The sequence below is a fragment of the Meriones unguiculatus genome, chromosome 3 (assembly GCF_030254825.1).
Source record: "Meriones unguiculatus strain TT.TT164.6M chromosome 3, Bangor_MerUng_6.1, whole genome shotgun sequence".
Lineage (NCBI taxonomy): Eukaryota > Metazoa > Chordata > Mammalia > Rodentia > Muridae > Meriones > Meriones unguiculatus.
The window spans coordinates 128,029,843-128,046,349 of NC_083351.1; the positions used below are offsets into that span (position 1 = coordinate 128,029,843).

The 16,507-nt window shown below is 39.6% G+C and overlaps 1 protein-coding gene across 3 annotated transcripts in view; it reads right to left on the reverse strand.

Moving 5' to 3' along the window:
- Positions 1-6,118: 6,118 nt before the first annotated feature.
- The window catches only part of Ttc33 (tetratricopeptide repeat domain 33), a 46,993-nt gene continuing 36,604 nt past the window's right edge, over positions 6,119-16,507 (reverse strand). For all 3 annotated transcript variants that reach the window (XM_021660105.2, XM_021660104.2, XM_021660103.2), the window contains exon 5: positions 6,119-8,438. In XM_021660105.2, coding sequence (XP_021515780.1) covers positions 8,085-8,438 — 354 coding nt within the window. In that variant the 3' untranslated portion in view covers positions 6,119-8,084. The remainder of the gene's footprint in view (positions 8,439-16,507) is intronic.

Consider the following 16,507-nt stretch of genomic DNA (forward strand, 5'->3'; position numbering starts at 1 on the left):
CAGCACAAAAGTACAGCTGAAAAGGAGAAGAACCTTCTATACTGGCTTTCACCAAAGTTTAAAATGTCTGTTTTTTTAATCAGCTTTGAAAAAAATTACAGGGGAGAAAATATTCACAATGGTAACTCATAAGGAGTTTTTCTCCAGTTTTAGTTATACAACTGAGTAAGAAAACCAATTTTTAAAATGGGGAAATTTGAACATACACTTCTCCCCAAAACATAATCTCAAGTAAGTCCATTAAAAAAAAAAAAAAAACTCCAGGGACTGGGATGGAAACCACCTGTTACCTACCCTGGGTTCAATCTCCAACACCATATAAACCAGATGTGGTGGGCCACACCACCTATGATCCCAAAACTTGGGATCTGGAAAAAGAGAGATCAGTAGTTTGTTTATACTTAGCTATACAGCAAGTTCAAAGATGGCTTTGCCAGGACACATGAGACAATGTGTCAAAAAAGAGAAGAACAAAAGAAAGAAATGCAACCACACATCACCAGGGAAATATATACTTGGAACAAAGCATCCACTAACCTGGCTAAAATGATAACGATGGACAATACTAAGACTGACAAAGGAGTGGGAAAATGGAAATGTCTTCAGCAATTGCTAGTAAATATAAAATAAGAAAAATTTGGGAAATAGTTTGGGAGAGCTTAATAGCTTCATAGAAGCTCCACATACAGCAGGAGTCAGCCTTTATCCTATGCATTCAACCAAAATAAGTTAATGCTATGTCTATAGACAAAATGTGTCATTTTTACACAGCAGCTTTATTCATAATAAAGCAAAACCTGAAACAATCTAAACATTTATCATCACCAATAGCTAAACTGTTGTATATTCTACAACAAAATACTAAAGAACAGAACATATTACTGACATATGCAATAACATATGAGCATGGAAGAACTTCAAATACACTGTGCTAAGCAAAATTACTTATGATTCCATAAAATTAAGTCTAATTTATAGCCAAGGAAAACAAATAGGGTGCTGCAGTAGAGGTGAACTGGAATGCTCAAGATTTTAGTGACTTCCTAAGTGGACATAGGACTATTCATAGTGGCAAAGATAGTTAGATGAATATTCACACATTTGTCAAGAACTTTTCAAACTGCAAACTTAAAGTGGTTTTCTTTTACTATGATGGCCATCCTACCAAACACAATGCAATTCACATCAAAACTTCTAAAACACCTATCCAGAAAGGCAAAGAATCTGGACATCAGAAGAAGGAGAAAAGAGGGAACAAGTCAGGAGCCTGATACAGAGGACCTCTGAAAAGCTCTGCCCTGCAGACTCTCAATGCAGATGCTGAGACTTATGGGCAACCTTTGGGCAGAGTACAGGGAATCTTATGAAAGAAGTGGGAAACAGTAAGATCTGGAGAGGACAGGAACATCACAAGGAGAGCAACAGAACCAAAAAAATCTGAGCACAGGGGTCTTTCCTGAGAATGATACTCCAACGAAGGACTATGCATGGAGATAACCTAAGAGTCCTGCACAGATGTAGCCCATGACAGTTCAGTATCCAAGTGGGTTCCATTGTAATAGGAACAGGGACTGTCTCTGACATGAACTGATTGGCCTGCTCTTTAATTACCTCCCCCTGAGGGGGAAGCAGCATTACCAGGCCACAGAAGAAGACAATGCAGCCAGTCCTGATGAGATCTAATTGACTAGGATCAGATGGAAGGAAAAGAAGACCTCCCCTATCAGTGGACTTGGGGAAGGGCATGCATGCAGAGGGTGAAGGACGGGAGGGATTGGGATGGGAGGAGGGAGGATACAGGGGGATACAAAGTGAATAAAGTGTAATTAATGAAGAATAAAAAAAAACAGTAAAAAAAAAAAGAACAAAACGACAGCCCACAGACTGGGAAAAGATCTTCACCAACCGTGATTCTGACAAAGGGCTAATATCCAGAATATATAAAGCAATAAATTATATATATAGCAACAAATCAAGTAATCCAATTAAAAATGGGGTACAGAGGTAAACAAAGAATTCTCTGTAGAGGAATATAGAATGCAGAGAAACACTTAAACAAATATTCAATGTCCTTAGTCATCAGGGAAATGCAAATCAAAACAGCTCTGATATTCCATCTCACAACCTTCAGCATGGCTAAGATCAAAAACTCAAGTAACAACACATGCTGGAGAGGATGTGGAGAATGGGGTACCCTCCTCCATTGTTGATGGGAATGGAAACTTGTACAATCACTCTGGAAATCAATCTGTTGCTTTCTCTGAAAACTGGGATTAGCGCTTCCTCAAGAACTAGCTCTATCACTCCTGGTCATATATCTGGAAGATGCTCAACCATACAACAAGGACAACTCAACTATGTACAAAGCAGCTTGATTCATAATAGCCAGAATCTGGAAACAAACTAGATATTCCTCGACCAAAGAATGGATAAAGAAAATATGGTTCATTTACACAATGGAATGCTACTCACCTATTAAAAACAAGGAAGTCATGAAATTTGCAGGCAAATGGTGGGAACTAGAAAAGATCATCCTGAGTGAGGTAACCCAGAACCACAAAGACATTCCTGGTATATACTCACTTATAAGCAGGTATTAGCCATATAATATAGGAAACATACTAAACTATACAGACCTAAAGGAGCTAAACAACAAGGCAGACCCTAGGGAGGATGCTTAATTCTCATTCTGAAGGTAAACAGGATAGACACCAAAGTGGTGGAAGAGAGGGAACCGGAAGTGAGTCTACCATAGATATCCTCTGAAAGACTCCACCCAGCAGGGCATCGAAGCAGATGCAGAGACTCACAGCCAAACTTTGGGCAGAGTGCAAGAGTCTCATGGAAGAGTGGAGGGATAGAAGGACCCGAGAGGACAGAAGCCAGACAAGGAGACCAACAAAGCCAAATTTTCTGGGCCCAGGAGGACCTGCAGAGACTGATGCACCAACCAAGGACCATGCACAGAGAGGACCTAGACCCCCTGCTCCAATGTAGCCCATAGGCAGCTCAGTTTCCATGTGGGTGCCCTTGTAAGGGGAGCAGAGGCTGTCTCTGACATGAACTCTGTTGCCCACTCCTTGATCACTTCCCAGTGGTGGGGTAACCTTGGCAGCCCACAGAGGAAGAAGATCCAGGCAGTCCTGATGAGACTTGACAGGCTCGGGTCAGATAGTAGGGGAGGAGGATTCCCCCTTTCAGTGGAATAGGAGAGGGGGAAAGGGAGAAATGGGAGGGAGAAGGGGATCAGGAGGAGATGACGGAGGGGGCTACAATTGGAATATAAAGTAAATAAATTGTAAAAACAAAAATTTTAATTTAAAAAGTGGTTGTCTTTTTCTGTATCTAAATTATAGACACTTCAGAAAATTGACAGAAGTAGGTAAAGGATATCATAACTCATTCCACATTCCTTCCTTCAACTTTACCGTTTACTACTATTACAAGGCAGTAGACCTTTATATTGTAAAAGTAAATTTTCCTGCTGCCTGTAACAAACCATTTATTTTCAATAAAATCTCCCCAACTTAAAAAATGCAAAAATTAGAATTTTTACATTTTGTTTTTACTAAACTTCATACTTTGAAATATACTCAATCTTTATTAGTGCTTAGGGGAGTCCTAAATGATCTGTGCTTCCTCGTGGACTCTGAACCCAAGAGAAGAACTGGGGATGTAGAGCTTCTATCAGATGACTGCCAAGAATGACCAAGTAATACTGAACCCAGAACTTGAGTGACCTCACCATGCTTTGGGCAGCTCTGAAGCACAGGTCCCCCTTCTCTGCTCCTCTTCACAATGTAGCTGGAAGGAGACATGACCAACCCCAAGGAAGGGGAGAAAGGGACCAGGACATGCAGTCCTTCCTCTCCTCAAAAAGTGGGAAAATCAGAATTCCTTGGTTAATGGACATTCTACGAAGCAAGATGAAGGGAATTCATTCCCACCTAACTTGCTTTCCCAACAGAGTTAGCACGCACTCACCAGCTTTCCTACCACTCTCCAAATACAACACAGGCAGTCCACACATAACATTTCATGAGGCATTCTATACTAGCCAAAAGGCCACCAAAGCTCTTGCATTCAAGGTAGCTCTATTCACTCGCATGTGACTGAGGTACATGACTTCAGAGAAACATTTCCTTCATTTCATTTTAATTTACTCGGGTAAAGAGGTAACTTACAAACTGTCATGTTTTATTACTGGTTTAAAAAATGAGTTTCTTTATCCTAAAATGCCACCAATCGTAAACTCCCTTGTTGGTTTAAAGTCATCTCAGAAAAACACATCTTATCACACACGCTGTGGTTCTTCTGTTAACTCCTAGTCATTTAGACACATGTGAAGAAGCCAAAGACTAGATTTTATGTTACACTATGGGTTTGAAAGGGTTTCTTACTGAAGGAAATTAAAGGGCTGATTAATAATTCTCTTAGTTCTGGGAAAGGGAAGCAAGCCTGTGAGTCACTATGCAGAGTAAAATCTGCAAACTGACAGGACTCTGCTGTTCTGCTACAATCATGAAGGAAAGCACCAGTTTTCTAAGACAACCATTTTTTAATTTATTATTTTTTACATTAATTACACTTTATTTACTTTGTATCCCAGATGTAGCCCCCTCTCTCATTCCCTCCCAATCCCACCCTCCCTCCCTCATTTCCTTCCTGCCCCTAAGTCCACTGATGGGGGAGTTCCTCCTCCCCTTCCATCTGACCCTAGCTTATCAGGTATCTTCAGGCCTGGCTGCAAAGTCCTCCTCTGTGGCCTAGCAAGGCTGCTCCTCCCTTGGGGGGTAAGGGTGGAGGGCGGATTTAAAGAGCCAGCCATTGAGTTCATGTCTGAGACAGTTCCTGTTCCCCTAACTAGGGAACCCACTTGGAGACTGAGCTGCGATGGACTATATCTGGGCAGGGGTTCTAGGTTATATCCATGAATGGTCCTCGGCTGGTGATACAGTCTCAAGAAAGACCCCTGGGCCCAAATTTTTTGGTCCTTGTGGAGCTCCTGTCCTCTCCAGGTCAAACTAACTCCCCCATCTTTCATATGATTCTCTGCACTCTGCTCAAGGTTTGGTTATGAGTCACAGGATCTGTTTTGATTCACTGCTAGGGATAGTCTTTCAGGGGCCCTCTGTGATAGGCTCCTGTCCTGTTACTTGTTTTCTCCTATTTCTAATATCTATCCCATTAAGACAACCCATTTTAACTCATTAGTTTTAGCCAAACAACAATAGCAATTTAAAATATTTGCATGCTTATACACTATCATTTGCCTCTCTCATAACTTTTTGATACTGTTAGATATCTAAGATATTATACTTTAAGTCCCAGGTGCCTGCAGTCTAGGAATTAACATGAGTCTCAAGTTTTCAGGAAAGGTTTCAATGTGTGGTACTCCAATAAGTATCTATACCATACAATTTTGGAACCAGAAAAACACAAATAATATTCAACATAATTTTAACACTAATACTGTTTAAGATCCCTTATTAAACACAATTATATTATCATGAGTATCATTTTTCTCCAAATTCATAAAATTTTATTATTATAATAAACAAGCTTAGTAAATTTTTACGTATCACTACTCACATCCTAGTAAAATAATGGATGTGTTTTTCTCTTCCTGCACGGAAGTGTTAGCTAGAGTACTTTTTATGGTCTGGAGAAACAAGCCTTTCTTTTTTAGAATTCATTCTCCCTTTTTCTCCCTATCTTATGTCTATTTTGCATCTTATACCTGGGTAATAAAGAGACTTACATGACCCACCAATACCAAAGCAGTTAGAACCACAGGTTCAACACTCAGGCCATGTGGGGTCTTGCCTCTTTTGAGGTTGAGGCATAGACTCTGCCAAGAACAATCTCTGACAACCATCTTCAGTATCACAAGCAGTGACTTCATTCAGGTAAAAGGCTATAAAAAATCTTTTCTAAAATCAGAAGGAAGTGAGAAGAAATACTTCCAAGCTAAGGCAAGTTCTTCCTAGAAATAGCTAGAATTTACTAAGAACTGTATCTGTGAGGAACCACTCAGAGTGTTTCATGTATACTTTTATACAGGAGAAAAATGATATGCCAATCTAATTTTCAAATTCTAAGAGGAAAATCTCCAAAATGCAGGAGGAAAACTATTTATTCACAAGTACACAATAAGCAGACATCCATATATAACATATCAAATGTGACATTTCAATTCTTTAGGCATCTAACTACCGTCTGAGAATATCCCTTGTTATTTAACAAAATAATTTTCTAATCATTCTAAAACTGGCCTCTTCTATCCAGGGGCTAGTTTTTTTTAGATATAATTTAGGGGGAAAATATAATACTTTTTAAGGCAACTGCTGACTTCTCCAACTCTGGAAAAAAAAAAAAGAAAAAGAACATTCCCCTAAAATACTTCTTAAAAAATATCATCCTCACAAAAATGCAGACCATACTTATATGGTCCAACAGTTTTTGCAAAGATTACATAATACAACATAGAGAACTTTCATTTCTAAAAGAAAAAATTACACCAATAATAGCTTCCTGAGTATCAGAATTAACAGCACTGACAGTTGCATATGTTTGTACAACAATATATATAATAAAAACAGTAATTCAAAGCAATAAAAATATTGCTTTGTGAGTGTGGCTGAGGATTTTTAATCACCTCTTTCTTGTGTTGTTTTGTTTTATTTTCCCCATTGTCTTTGCTTTATTCTAAGGCAAGGGCTTGCTGTGACGCCCAGGCTGGCTTTAAACTTACAACTTCCCTGCCTTAGCCTTCCCAGTGCTAAGATTATAGGCATTTGCTACCACACCTGACACTAAAATGCTTCCTCACCATATACTGCTCATACTCTTGCGATTATATTATTAATCACATTCCAGTCCCTTGTCAGTCACAAAATGATACTCTAGTAATATCTCTGCCTTTTTGCTTTTAAAGAGAGATTTCATACCTATTTAAAATTGAAACTATTTTTCATTTCACTGAATAGGTCCAAAAATAGCTATTTAGAAATATGTTTATAAATTGCTTGCTGCAAAGTTATAAACAAGTCAGCTGTGGTAGATCATACCTGTCCAGATGAGAGGCAGGAAGTTAGCTTTGAGGCCAGCCTGGGCTAAAAGTAAGACCTTGGTCAAAAAGAGGGGAAAGAAATGTTTCAGGATTCTTCATACTTTTAAAAATAATTTTAAAAAAGTATGAGACTCTATCTCAGAAGCAGAGTAGCATGCTAATCCAGTTTAGCCTCCCCCCTGAAAGAAAAAAAGGAAACTCTTTTTTGGCCAGGATAATGTAGGGGTAGAATTTACTGACAATTTGTAAATGCCGTTCATCTTTACAAATAACTGACATGTGGAAAAGAGGACTCAATCTTAACAGTAAAATGAAACCATCACTCTGACACACTAGTATTCATATAGTCATCAAATACTGAAGAAGACAGTTACCACTTTTTAACTTTAAAGTCAAAACAGAAGCACAAATTAGAACAAAGTTCAAAGAAATGTTCAGGATACATACATTTGCATGCATTTTTAGGCAAACTTTCAAATATTTCAAATATTCAAATGTTCACATATAAGCAAGTGATAATTTTGAATCTAAATGGATGTCAGAAATATTTGAGATTTCTGAAAATTTATACTAGTGAAGAAAAAAAAAGGAAGAATGACAACAGCAGAATCATAGGAGGGAAAGAAATCATATCCTTTCTTTATCACAAAACAAAGTCTGCAAGTTGGCACTGTAGTAACACTGCCTGCCAACCTACTCACTATTCAAGAACACACTTTACAAATTGTGTCTTTAAGTTGTACTCATCCAATTAAATGTTTATCAATCAAAACACATCTCACTTACTACGCTAACCTCAAGTGTGCTCTGAAACTTGCAGAAGCTCAGTCCACTCACTAAAGAACAATGCGGCTACCTGATTTTTTATATGCTTCATCTAAAAAGTCGTTTTACAAACCAGAGTTTTTCTCTTCCTCCACAGTGGGTATTCTCATGTCATCTAAGCAATTAGCAGCAACCAAAAAAAAAAAAAAAAAAAAAAAGATTTAAACCTCTTTTCATTATTACTGCCTCATCGGGCTTTGATAAAGACAGAGCCATCTGGGGTGGAAGAGCCCTCTTCCTTCTCGTTTACTATCTCTACAGTCCCAGAAGCTGACACAATAACCATTGTTTTATTTGCCGACACTGACTTCTGTTTTTCTGCAACAGCTGCACAGACAGCAACGATCTCATCACTTTCAAAGTCATAGTCAGGGATAGACCCTGGTGAGATGTCTGTTCCTTCTGCTGGAATTTCTTTTTTTTCAATCCTCTTTGCTACTTTCTGCTGTTCCTGGAGCTTTCTTGCCCAAGAAAGATCTTCCTTCCATATTTCAGGGTTCATTGGATATATGTGGAGGGCTACTTGAAAACTTCGAATTGCCTGGGGGAAAAAGATTTTTTTTTATTTGGGTTATTTCTAAAAATAACTTGTTGTTTTTATAAATAACATCTTGTTAGGTAAAATTACATACACAGAAGTAAACGTGGGTATATATGCACTCATATATATATACTCTAGTATACTACAATAATTACACAAAAGATAGACATCTGTCATAATAACCAGATAATTACAGAAAAAAAAATACAAGTGTGAGGGGAAACACTGGCAAATGCTAGTGGATAAAAAGCCACTAAGTTATGGGCACTGCTACTAAGTTTTGAGCATCTTAATGGCACTATGACCACATAAGATTATACTATAACCACATAAGATTTATCCCTCAGATGGTAATCACACAGTTCAACACAGGACAATTGATATAATATACCACATAATACAATATAAGATGAAAATCATAAACCCTATCCCAACAGATGAAGAAATATCACTTGAAATTTTTCAGTATCTTTTCAGTGATAAAAAGTCAACAATTAATAAAAGCCTTGCCTAGCAACAGAACAAGAAAATTTGAACACAGGGAACTTCCCAGAGACTCATACTCCAACCAACGACTATTCATGGAGATAACCTAGAACCCCTGCACAGATGTAGCCCATGGCAGTGCAGTGTCCAAGTGGGTTACATAGTAATGGGAAGCGGGACTGCCTCTGACATGAACTGATTGGCCTGCTCTTTGACCACCTCCCCCTGAGGGGGAGCAGCCTTACCAGGCCACAGTAGAGGACAATTCAGCCACTTTTGATGAGAACTGATAGAATAAGATCAGAAAGGAGAGGAAAACCTCCCCTATCAGTGGACTTGGGGAGGGGCATGCATGCAGAAAGGGGAGGAAGGGTGGAATCGGGAGGGGGCTTATGGGGGGATACAAATGAATAAAGTGTAATTAATACATAAATAAATAAAAGAAAAAATATGTAAAAGGAAAATATTGGAGTTAGCATATACATTTCTCATTAACTCTGAGAACACATGCTATGGATGTACTGTTAAGCAGCTCAAAAAGTTACAGTTTATTATACGAAGAACCTTGGAATGTTCTATCCTGATGTGAGAATTGTTTGAGAAATAAAAGTTGTCCTTTCAGATTTCAAAATAAATAAATAAATAAATAAATAAATAAATAAATAAAAGCCTTGCCTAGAACATCCAAAATCAATACCACACTCAACAGTGAAAAACTGGGTACTTTCCTACAAGATCAGGAATGAGGACAGCTCTTCCCCTTTTTTTTTTAATTTTATTTTGGAGATTATAATATAATATAATATAATTACATCATTTCTCTCCTCCCTGTCCTCCCTCTAAATGTTCTCATATGCACCCTCTTTGCTCTCTTTCAAGTTCTTTTTTTATTAATTGTTATTACATGCAGATATGCATGTGTATATTCCTAAATATAATCTGCTTGGTCTATATAAATGTCACTTGTATGTATGTTTTCAGAGCCGACCATTTGGTATTAAACAACCAATTGGTATGCTATTCCCACTTCTATTCATGACTGAACTGTAAGTCCCATTCAGAGAATCAGGAAAGAAAAATACAAATCACACAAATGGAAAGGGGAGCCAAGATGGCGGCGCCGGGAGAACACCGTGTCTGAGAAGCAGGACAGCACTCTCCGTGCAGAGACCAGGAGACTGAACTCGGGGCCCTGAAACTACATCGATCATGTTTCCCAGGTGAGGGGAGGCTCCCACGGCGTGGGAATCGGTCGGGTCCACTCACGGCTGCCCAGCCAGAACCCGGAAGAAATCCCAGGTAACGGGGGCTTTGGGTCTCCGGGCTGGAGCCGCAAGTGGGCGTGTCCCAGTCACTTTCCCAGGCACAAGGGTACCTGAGACTGGGAGTCCCAGTCGAGGGGGGACCCCACAGGGAAGCAGGGTTGTGGGTCTGATCGCAGGTGACCCAGTCTTTCCCCGGAAGGTCTCTGCCACCATCACAGCCGAGCTCCTGCCGCCCACGGAGAGCTGCGCGCTCAGCTTAGCAGTAGAGACAAGCTGCGCGCCCCAGTACAACAGGGACTGGGAACCCCTGTCCGGAGAGGACCCCAAAGAGAAGGAAGAAACCCTGATGCTGGGGTCACCTAGGGAAAGTCTAGCAGACTGCAGATCGCAAACAGGTGAGTACGGCCAGCCATCACAGATCTGGGCCCAAACAGGGAGCACACAGTGATTGGAAACTCAGCTCCTGCAGACTAGCAGGTGGGCGCACGCTCCGCCAGCCCAGAGTTCTGTACCAACTACTCCTTACAGAAAGAACTGAGTGCCCCAAGACACCAGAGCAGTACTCACCCACCACAGATTACCTCTTGGGTTCTGGGGCACAGAGCCCCAACCTCAGACCTACAAAAGACCGGGAACCCTGAGATCAGCCCCCAGATACTGCTCCAAGGGGCAACCAGTTATCCCTAACAAAACCGACCAAACCACGGGACACACAGGTTACAGCAGCTGATCACTAAATTTACAGCAAGAAACCCAGAAGGAAGGCAGCTGTCTCCAGGACTTCTCCCAGTGAGAGGAGAGCCCTCCTGACTAATCAGGACCACAGTTACCACCCAGGTCTCTATGCCTGAGGTGAGCTGTAGCAACTCCTGAAAAACACCAGACATCCAGGGACTATATCCAAAAAGCTGGGAAGGCTTCCTTGAGGAAAAACCATCTTCCTGCCAAAGGGATTCTCTCCACTACAACACTCCAGGAACAACCAGAAACTGAATTCAAACAACTAAGATAGCCCAATGGGTTGAGGACAGCGTAAAAGTTCAACCAACAAAAGCCAGAGCATTATGGCATCTCCAGAACCCAGTTATCCAGGGGCAAATAGCCCTAGACACCCCAGCATAAATGAAATTCAAGGGGACGACCTAACATCTATGCTCTAGAAGATGATAACAGAGGAAACAAATAAAATACGAAAAGAAATAGAAGAAGCTGCAGCCAAAAGTATGTGGCCTTTAGAGAGGAAATGCTTAAATCACTGAGTGAAATAAAAGAAACAGTGGATTGTTCAAACAAACAGCTGAAGGAATTGACGGAAAAACATGAAAATACAGTCAGACAGGGGAAGGAAACCAACAAAATATCTCAAGACCTGAAGATAGAATTGGAAAAATTAAAAAAAACACAAATGGAAGAAATTGTGGAGAGAAAGAACTTAGGGAAGAAAGCAGGAACTACAGAGGTTAGCATAACCAATAGGCTACAAGAAATGGAAGAAAGAATCTCAGGTGTGGAAGATACAATGGAAGAAATAGATGTATCTGTCAAAGAAAATGTTAAATCTAAAAAATTCCTGACACAGACCGTCCAAGAAATTCAAGACAACATAAAAAGACAAAACCTAAGAATAATAGGAATAGAGGAAAAAGAAGATTCCCTGCACCAAGGCCCAGAAAATATTTTCAACAAAATCATTGAAGAAAATTTCCCCAACTTAAAGGAGAGGCCAATAAGAATACAAGAGGCCTATAGACACCCAATAAATTAGACCAGAAAAGAAAATCCTCCCACCACATAATAATCAAAACAGTAAGTATACAGAACAAAGAAAAAATACTAAAAGTTGCAAGAGAAAAAGGCCAAGTAACATATAATGACAAACCCATTAGAATCACAGCTGACTTTTCAACAGAGACTATGAAAGCCAGAAGGGCCTGGACAGATATCATGCAGTCCCTAAGAGAACACAGATGTCATCCCAGGCTACTATACCCTGCAAAACTCTCAGTCCTCATAGATGGAGAAAACAAGATATTCAATGACAAAAACAAATTTCAACAATACCTACAAACAACTCCAGCATTACAGAAGACACTGGAAGGGAAAATACAACCCAAGAAAGCTAGCTACATTCAAGAAAACACAGGAAATAAATCACCTCACTACAGTAAAACAAAAAGCAACCAAGCACAGACCCGTAGGACCACAGCCAACATCAAAGTCAAAGGATCTAACAGCCACTGGTCATTACTCTCTCTCAATATCAATGGACTTAATTCTCCAATAAAAAGACACAGACTAACAGAATGGATGCGTAAACAAAACCCAGCAATCTGTTGTATACAAGAAACACACCTAAGTCACAAAGATAGACATTACCTAAGGGTAAAGGGATGGAAGACAGCTTTTCAAGCAAATGGACACAAGAAGCAAGCAGGAGTAGCCATTCTAATATCTGATAAAATAGACTTTCAACCAAAATTAATAAAAAGAGATGGGGAAGGACACTTCATACTCATCAAGGGAAAATTCCACCAGGAAGACATCACAATCCTGAACATATATGCCCCAAATACAAGGGCACCCACATTTGTGAAAGAAACATTGATAAAACTTAAACCACATATAGATCCCCACACACTAATAGTGGGAGACTTCAACACCCCACTCTCAACAAAGGACAGGTCAACTAAACAGAAATTAAACAAAGAAACAATATCTCTAACAGAGGTCATGAATCAAATGGACCTAACAGACATTTACAGAACCTTACACCCGAACACAAAAGAATTTACCTTCTTCTCAACACCTCATAGAACCTTCTCCAAAATAGACCACATAGTTGGTCACAAAGCAAGCCTCAACAAATACAAGAAGATTGAAATAATCCTTTGTATCCTGTCTGATCACCATGGAATAAAGCTGGACCTCAGTAACAACAGAAATAGCAAAAAGCCTACACATACATGGAAACTGAACAACTTGCTACTAAAAGACAGCTGGGTCAGAGAAGAAATAAAGAAAGAAATTAAAATCTTCCTAGAACTCAATGAAAATGAAGACACAACATACCCAAACTTGTGGGACACAATGAAAGGAGTGCTAAGAGGAAAGTTCATAGCACTAAGTGCCTTCAAGAAGAAATTTGAGACAGCGCATTCAAGCAACTTAATGGCTCACTTAAAAACCCTAGAAAAAGAAGAAGCAGACACACCAAGAAGGAGCAGACGGCTGGAAATAATCAAACTCAGGGCTGAAATCAATCAATTAGAAACAAATAAAACAATTCAAAGAATCAATGAAACCAAGAGCTGGTTCTCTGAGAAAATCAACAAGATAGACAAACCCTTAGCCAAGCTAACTAAAAGGCAGCGAGACACCATCCAAATCAACAAAATCAGAAATGAAAAGGGGGACATAACTACAGACACTGAGGAAATCCAAGCAATCATTAGGACTTACTTCAAAAGTCTATACAGAACAAAATTTGAAAATTTAAATGAAATGGACAATTTTCTTGATCGATTCTACTTACCAAAGCTAAATGAGGACCAGGTAAATCAATTAAATAGTCCTATATCCCCCAAGGAAATAGAAGCAGTCATCAAAAGTCTCCCATCCAAAAAAAGCCCAGGACCTGATGGTTTCAGCGCAGAATTCTACAAGACATTCAAAAAAGAGCTAACTCCAGTTCTCTTCAAACTATTCCACAAAATCGAAACAGAAGCAACATTACCAAACTCATTCTATGAAGCCACAGTCACCTTGGTACCTAAACCTCACGAAGACCCAACCAAAAAAGAGAACTTCAGGCCAATCTCCCTTATGAACATTGATGTAAAAATACTCAACAAAATACTCGCAAACCGTATACAAGAACACATCAAAGATATCATCCACCATGACCAAGTAGGCTTCATCCCAGGTATGCAGGGGTGGTTCAATATACGGAAATCCATCAATGTGATCCACCATATTAACAAATTAAAAGAAAAAAACCACATGATAATCTCCCTAGATGCTGAAAAAGCCATTTGACAAAATCCAACATCCATTTATGTTTAAAGTATTGGAGAGATCAGGGATACAAGGCACATATCTAAAAATAGTAAAGGCGATATACAGCAAACCTATAGCCAACATCAAACTGAACGGAGAGAAACTTAAAGCAATCCCACTGAAATCAGGGACTAGACAAGGCTGCCCACTCTCTCCATATCTCTTCAACATAGTTCTGGAAGTCCTTGCTAGAACAATAAGACAGTTGAAGGAGATCAAGGGGATACAAATTGGAAAGGAAGAAGTCAAATTATCACTATTTGCAGATGATATGATAGTATACGTGAATGACCCCAAAAACTCTACCAGGGAACTCCTACAGCTGATAAACACCTTCAGCAAAGTGGCCGGATACAAAATTAACTCAAAAAAATCAGTAGCCCTCCTGTATACAAAAGACAAAAGGGCTGAGAAAGAAATTAGGGAAACAACACCCTTCACAATAGCCACAAATGACATAAGGTACCTCGGAGTAACCCTAACCAAGGAAGTCAAAGACTTGTATGAAAATTTCAAATCGCTGAAGAAAGAACTAGAAGAAGATATGAGAAGATGGAAAGATCTCCCATGCTCATGGCTTGCTTGGCAGGATTAACATAGTAAAAATGGCCATCTTACCAAAAGCAATCTACAGATTCAATGCAATGCCCATCAAATTACCAACACAATTCTTTACAGACCTGGAAAGAAAAATTCTCAAATTCATATGGAATAACAAGAAACCCAGAATTGCTAAAACAATCCTCTACAATAAAAGATCTTCTGGAGGTATCTCCATCCCTGATCTTAATTTGTACTATAGAGCAACAGTTTTAAAAACTGCATGGTACTGGCATAGAAACAGAATGGTAGATCAATGGAACCGAACAGAGGACCCAGAAATAAACCCACACACTTATGGACACCTGATCTTTGACAAAGACGCCAAAACCATACAATGGAAAAAAGATAGCATCTTCAACAAATGGTGGTGGTCCAACTGGATGTCCACATGTAGAAAAATGAAAATAGATCCACACTTATCACCCTGCACAAAACTGAAGTCCAAGTGGATTAAAGACCTCAACATAAAACGAGACACGTTAAATAGGCTAGAAAAAAAAAGTGGGGAATACCCTAGAACTCATTGGTACAGGAGAAAACTTCCTGAGCAGAACACCAATAGCACAGGCTCTAAGAGCAACAATCAATAAATGGGACCTCATGAAATTGAAAAGCTTCTGTAAAGCAAAGGACACAGTCATCAAAACAAAGCGACTGCCTACAGATTGGGAAAGAATCTTCACCAACCCTTTATCTGACAGAGGACTCATATCCAGTATATATAAAGAACTAAAGAAGCTGAAAAGCAGCAAACCAAGTAATCCACTTAAAAAATGGGGAAGAGAGCTAAACAGAGAATTCTCTGTAGAGGAATACCGAATGGCAGAGAAGCACTTAAAGAAATGCTCAACCTCACTAGCCATTAGGGAAATGCAAATCAAAACAACCCTGAGATTTCACCTTACACCCATGAGAATGGCCAAGATCAAAACCTCAAGTGACAACACATGCTGGAGAGGTTGTGGAGAAAGGGGAACCCTTCTCCACTGCTGGTGGGAATGTAAACTTGTACAACCACTCTGGAAATCAATCTGGCGTTTTCTCGGACAACTAGAAATAGTGCTTCCCCAAGATCCAGCCATACCACTCCTAGGCATATGTCCAAAAGAAGCTCAAGCACACAAAAAGGACATTTGCTCAACCATATTTGTAGCAGCTTTATTTGTAATAGCCAGAACCTGGAAACAACCCAGATGCCCCTCAACTGAAGAATGGATGCAGAAATTGTGGTACATCTACAGAATGGAATATTACTCAGCAATAAAAAATAAGGAAATCATGAAATTTGCAGGTAAATGGTGGGATCTGGAAAGGATCATCCTGAGTGAGTTGTCCCAGAAGCAAAAAGACACACATGGTATATACTCACTCATATAGACATACAACATAGGACAAACCCACTAAAACCTGTACATCTAAAGAAACTAAGCAAGAGAGAGGACCCTAACTAAAACGTCCAACCCCCATCCGGAAAGGCAAAGAGGATGGACATCAGAAGAAGAAAACAGGAAACAACGTAGGAACCTACCACAGAGGGCCTCTGAAAGCCTCTGCCCTACAGACTATCAAAGCAGATGCTGAGCCTGGTGGGCAACTGTTGGGCAGAGTGAATGGAATTTTATGTAAGAACTGGGAAATAGTAAGAGCTGGAGAGGACAG